Source organism: Atta colombica, unplaced genomic scaffold (assembly GCF_001594045.1).
Source record: "Atta colombica isolate Treedump-2 unplaced genomic scaffold, Acol1.0 scaffold254, whole genome shotgun sequence".
NCBI lineage: Eukaryota > Metazoa > Arthropoda > Insecta > Hymenoptera > Formicidae > Atta > Atta colombica.
In genome coordinates, this window is record NW_017259353.1 from 631,556 (window position 1) to 637,248 (window position 5,693).

At 28.3% G+C, this 5,693-nt stretch overlaps 2 protein-coding genes and 1 non-coding gene across 3 annotated transcripts; 2 read left to right on the plus strand and 1 right to left on the minus strand.

Annotated features, from left to right (window-relative positions):
- Positions 1 to 467: 467 nt before the first annotated feature.
- On the plus strand, positions 468 to 3,034 carry LOC108689053 (dihydropteridine reductase). Its single transcript, XM_018195654.1, has 5 exons — positions 468 to 598; positions 1,782 to 1,865; positions 1,943 to 2,189; positions 2,274 to 2,466; positions 2,545 to 3,034. Exons 1-5 carry the CDS (start codon positions 509 to 511, stop codon positions 2,642 to 2,644), a joined length of 714 nt encoding a protein of 237 aa, XP_018051143.1. The 5' UTR covers positions 468 to 508; the 3' UTR covers positions 2,645 to 3,034.
- Positions 3,035 to 3,356: 322 nt separating this feature from the next.
- Positions 3,357 to 3,429, plus strand: Trnak-uuu. The gene has a single exon. It is a non-coding gene; the product is annotated as a tRNA-Lys (tRNA).
- Positions 3,430 to 3,779: 350 nt separating this feature from the next.
- Positions 3,780 to 5,106, minus strand: LOC108689072 (ATP synthase subunit e, mitochondrial). The gene is made up of 3 exons (XM_018195677.1): positions 5,009 to 5,106; positions 4,338 to 4,494; positions 3,780 to 3,847 (listed from the first exon to the last, which is right to left on the minus strand). Exons 1-3 carry the CDS (start codon positions 5,060 to 5,062, stop codon positions 3,798 to 3,800), a joined length of 261 nt encoding a protein of 86 aa, XP_018051166.1. The 5' UTR covers positions 5,063 to 5,106; the 3' UTR covers positions 3,780 to 3,797.
- Between the last annotated feature and the right edge of the window lie 587 nt (positions 5,107 to 5,693).

Consider the following 5,693-nt stretch of genomic DNA (forward strand, 5'->3'; position numbering starts at 1 on the left):
TTAGTACAATTACATATAATTAAACTAAATATACTTATTTAAATTTGATAACATTGAAAATATAAGTAGAGTTTACGATTTTAAAGTTTATAAAAGAAATAAATAGGAAAATATAATATTCTTAGTTTAAATATAATTTATTCTTTAGTTAAAATAATGACGGTAGACAATTCCATCAGAGTTCGGCCGTCTCCAGCATCCTTCTAAAAAAATCATTTAGTTTTCACTTCAATCCAAAAAATTACCGTATTAATGATCATTGCGCGACTTTTTCTACTTTTTTTGTTTTAAGAAACGTCTGCATTACCGGTAGATATTCTGACGAGACGAAACATTCGGACGACAATCTAAAAATATATAGTTCATGACAAGATTTGGCGATCCCTCCCTTCGCGAAACGACGAAACTTTCCGAAAGTGGTTTCGTAACTTCGTGCGCACTCGTATTTTTCCGTCAATAATCACGAAAGTCCAGATCAGTATCACAAAATCGAATCACATATCGAACAATGGCCGTGGTACTCGGACGTGTAATTGTGTACGGCGGCAAGGGAGCCCTCGGCTCAGCCTGCGTATCACAATTTAAATCACAAAATTGGGTGAGTAAGCGGACTCGTGAATAACTTTATCTTACGTCTCCGACGTAATCCGAATTCGATTATTCGCGCGGCTGTCTTATCAGTAGATTTTAGCGGTCATATAGAATTTGATTAGAGGTTTCTGCTCTCGACATTCTATTAAATAATTTTATAAACATATGAAAAGAAGGCATTTATGTATATATACATGTGTGTGTGTGGTGTGTGTGGTGTGTGTGGTGTGTGTGTGTGTGTGTGTGTAGGGGGGGGGAAGGGTGTACAGAAGAATATAAATAACACGAAATAATTAAAACGTAAAAATAAATTAGAACGATAACGTTCAAGTCTAATCGAGTTTTATCAGTCGATTTATCAGTGATTTTTACTCGATCCATTCCATAAATCGTACATCGATATTTTCGTTTGTTTCAAACGAAACTTTCTTGCCATAAAATTTGTTCTCGCAATAAAATTTTCCTGTGGCATGTAATTTACATGGAATTTATTTAAGCGCATATTGAATGCCAAATAGAAGATTCAAATGGCAGTCAATTGTTTTCTCTTCAATTTTCCCGATTCCATTAATCTGCGGTAGATCAATAATTCACGATATTTTGCGGAGTAATTTTAGATCTAGATTATACGTGATATATACGTAGAACTTTGTTAATTTTATTATTTATTTAATTTTTACGCATTAAAAGTACTTATTTCATGCGATTATATTTATGTAACAATAAATAAAAATATTTTAATATGTGATTATATAATTCGCAAGATTTGTAATTCAATTGAAATTTATATTTTTTTCTAGTTTTTTTTTCTTCGGATATTATATACAATAGATGTTGTCTGAAGGATGTTGCATAAAAACTAAGTATACCAAGGTTATCTAGTCAGACAAATCCTTTCACAAAGCCTTCTAGATGCAATTTACCTCTACTATATAATTTAGATAAATCATGTTTTATACTGGAAAGCAATTTTATGCAAATATATTTATTATACCCTAATTATTTTATTAATACTAATATAACATTTATATTGTTGTTTATGTATAAAAACTAAATATAAAATTATTAAATATTTTTATATAATATTGTTGATTTATTGATATCAAATAAAAATATATTTTTGTTTACAATTATAAATTTATTATAAATTTTTATTTTGATTCAATATATATGTTTACTGTAATTTTTAGTGGGTTGGCTCCATTGACATGCAGCCAAACGAACAAGCAGATGCAAATATGATTGTAAGACCTGACAGTAATTGGCAGCAGCAGGTAATTTTTTGTTGCTTACATTTTTATGAATATTTTTATCATAAGCGATAGACATTAATTAATTTCTTGTTTAACAGCAAACGGAGATCTTGACTCAAGTTAAAGATATATTGAAAAACGAAAAAGTCGATGGCATTATTTGTGTGGCTGGGGGATGGGCCGGTGGTAATGCAGCGCATAAAGATTTCGTGAAAAATAGCGACTTGATGTGGAAGCAAAGCATTTGGAGTTCTATTATAGCTGCTAGTATTGCGGCTGAATACTTGAAGGAAGGAGGATTTCTTTCTTTGACTGGTGCTAAACCTGCATTAGAAGGAACACCAGGTTTTTTTGATGAACAATAATATAAAATATATATTGTAGATCTCTTTGTATTTCGCTAAAAGATCGATTCCGCTTGATTATTAGGTATGATTGGCTATGGTATGGCAAAAGCAGCTGTTCATCAGTTGACGAGATCTTTGGCGGCTAAAGATAGCGGTCTTCCTTCCAACAGTTTGGTAGCTTGCATACTACCTGTTACTTTAGATACGCCAATGAACAGGAAATGGATGCCCAAAGCTGATACAAGCACGTGGACTCCACTCGAGTTTGTGTCTAAGTAAGATGAAACGTTTACAATTTTTTCAAATTAATATTTTATGATTTCTATTATAAAAAAACATATCTTTGTTTATAGTTTATTCTGGAAATGGTCGCAAAATCAGGATCGGCCTACTAACGGTTCTCTCCTGCAACTCATTACTAAAGATAATAAAACGGATCTGATCACGGCTTAAAAATATCAAATGAATAAAATTCATGGGAACAAAAGTCTTGAAGCATTTATGACAATATAATATACCTCGTTATTACAATAGATATATCTCGTTTATTGTTATATAAAGAAGGAGATATGTTTAAGGATGGCAAGTTCTTCGAAAGTTTTATTTTTGTATCAATAAGAACCAATCTTTTTGAAATTTTTAAATATATATTCCAACGTTATATATTTTATATTTTTGTATGTTATTGTATACATAAGTCGTTTAATTATTTAAAGAAACAGTTTAATTCTTATATCTATGTGTATATTGCATATCTGTTATTGTTGTGGATGTGTAGACTATATATACATATATACTGTATTAAATGTTGCAAAAACAAAAAAGAAAGATCACTTAAAGCATCACGAATTGTCTCCTTGTAGATTTTTTTCTCCTCGTTGAATTTCACAAGTGTAATCAAATGGTTTTTTATTCTCAATTCTCAAAAATTTATTTTTTATCAAATAAATTTTAATATTTTAATATATCTTGCTGTATTACTAAAAAAATATTCAATATTGAATATTAAAAATTATAATCATAAATTGTCTTGAAAAGTTTTATAATTTATTATTAATTTTTAAATAATCATATTTTTAAGTAAAAAAATTGTTAAGTTTTTAATATCAAGATAAATACTATAATATCCATAGTAACTAACACATTTATAAAAAGTAGGGTATAAGCCCGGATAGCTCAGTCGGTAGAGCATCAGACTTTTAATCTGAGGGTCCAGGGTTCGAGTCCCTGTTCGGGCGATTTTTTTTTACTCGAAAGGGGATAATTTATTCTGCAATAATTCGAGATTTTAATTGTAATATGTAACAGCATATTTTACTAGAATATATTTATCATAAAATCTCATACTTTTCATACATGTTTTGGAGATTGTTGTATATAATTTATGTTTTTACACAGATCTTTATTTATTTTTATACAATATTTTTTACAATAAAAGAATTCATATTATCTGTGACTGTGACAATGATGTTAAAGCAGCAAGTCGACTAGTTTTATAGTACATACAAATCATTCAGAATTTCGCTCGTGTGACATTATACATTATATATATATATATATATATATATATATATATATATATATACTAACGCCAAACAAATTATATTTATGTTGCCTTGGATGGAAGGAACAACTCATCAAGCATTTTTTGTTCCGCTGAAAAAAAAAAAAGGTTCAAATTTATAATATATTTTTGAACTAAACATATTTATATAATTTACATACTTTTATAAATAATCTCTAAAATTGTTGATGCTCCTTCAATTTCACTTTATGACCAGTGGAAAGTTCTTTAGCAAAGTTTTATTTTTGACTGATTTAAAAAAAGATTCATAAAAAATCAAATTAATGAAAAAAACAAAGACATTTAACAATTTTATGAAACATTGAGATTAAATATTATGAAATAAAAGATTCCTAGCAAAAAATGAGATTAGAGCATAAATAAAATATAAGAGTGACAGAATTTTAAAAGATTAAAAAAAATTTTCTATTTCTTTCTGTTGTTCTAATTTATGCTTCTTAAAAGGTTTATTTATGCTTTTGTTATTCTTTCCTTATATTTGACATATATTCAGATTTATTATTCTTATTAGGACTCTTAGAACATTTTTATATTTATGTATGCAGTCAAGTGCTGTACTACCTATTAAAGCAGCTTTCTTCTCCTCAGCTAGCTTGGCATCACGCATAGGTTTAAGTCTCAGTTCCTCTGCTCTACGAGCATCCTCTTTTCTCTTGAATCTTCTTTGATGATATGCACCATAAGCAATTCCAGTAAGAAGTAGACTCCAGCGGCAGAACTAAAAAGTACAGACACATTTAATTAAAAACAGAGATTGTTTATATACTCTAATGTTTATAAAAAGAGAAATTAATACATTAACTAATTTTATAAGTGTCATTTCTGAAAGTTAAGAGCAAAATTCAATTCGCTAAATAACAGACAGCTAAAAATTAATTATTAAACTAATTTCGAACATTTACTTTATGCAAAGTAAAATACTTCAAATTTCTTCAAGGTTAGAAAATTGAGAGATGACATTGAAAGAAACCCTTTAATAAAAATCAAAGCCATAAGCTACCGTGATAATGTTATCATCAATTATTTTTTTATATAAATTTAAATATTTATAATTTTAAATACCTTCACAAATAGTAAATAAATTATATAATAAAATGAATCCAATCATGAGAGATGGAGAGAATTCAGACAGTCGAGAAGAACCATGTTTTGCTTTGATAAAATAAAAAGCACAAGAATATGCAGGATTATATATGATGACGAAATGTTTCAAGAGAAGCTGTTCCTTTTACCTTGATGAAAGGAGAAACCCGCAAAGGTTTTGGACTTAACTCGACGGTCGACATCTTGCTAGCGGATAAGGATATCGACGAATGCTTGTGATGTGAAGTGATGTGAGTGTTCTATATCGCGATAAAAAGTGCGCGAATTTCGAGAATGTCATTTCGTTCGACAGATCTGTTTTTCGCAGAAAAGCATTGTTAGATTTTTTTGCATTTAAACTAAGTAAACGTATAATTAAATATCAAAGAAGAAAAAGAAAAAATGTACTGTGAAAAAAATGAGCCAAAGACTAATGCCCGTATTCATCAGTCAGACCTTGATGCTCAGCAGCCAAAATAATTCATAGAGTATCTAAAAATAAATTTAAAGAAGCCTTAAATATTAAGTGTAGTAAAAAGAAATCCATTATTTTTGCATGAAATTGAATGAAAAAATAATGGATTTCTTTTTACTACACCTAATATAAGATTTGTCTCTCTAAGACTATGAATACAAGTATAATGGTATTTAATTGCAGTGTTACATTTATAATTGCGATATTTTTAATCGCAGTCGAACTTAATTAGAATTATTGAATTGTTAGAAAATATAATAATATAATAATATTATAATATAATTATTAATAATGGAAATTATTATAATATTATTATTATATTTTCTAACAATTCAATAATTTTAATTAATTGGAGCATA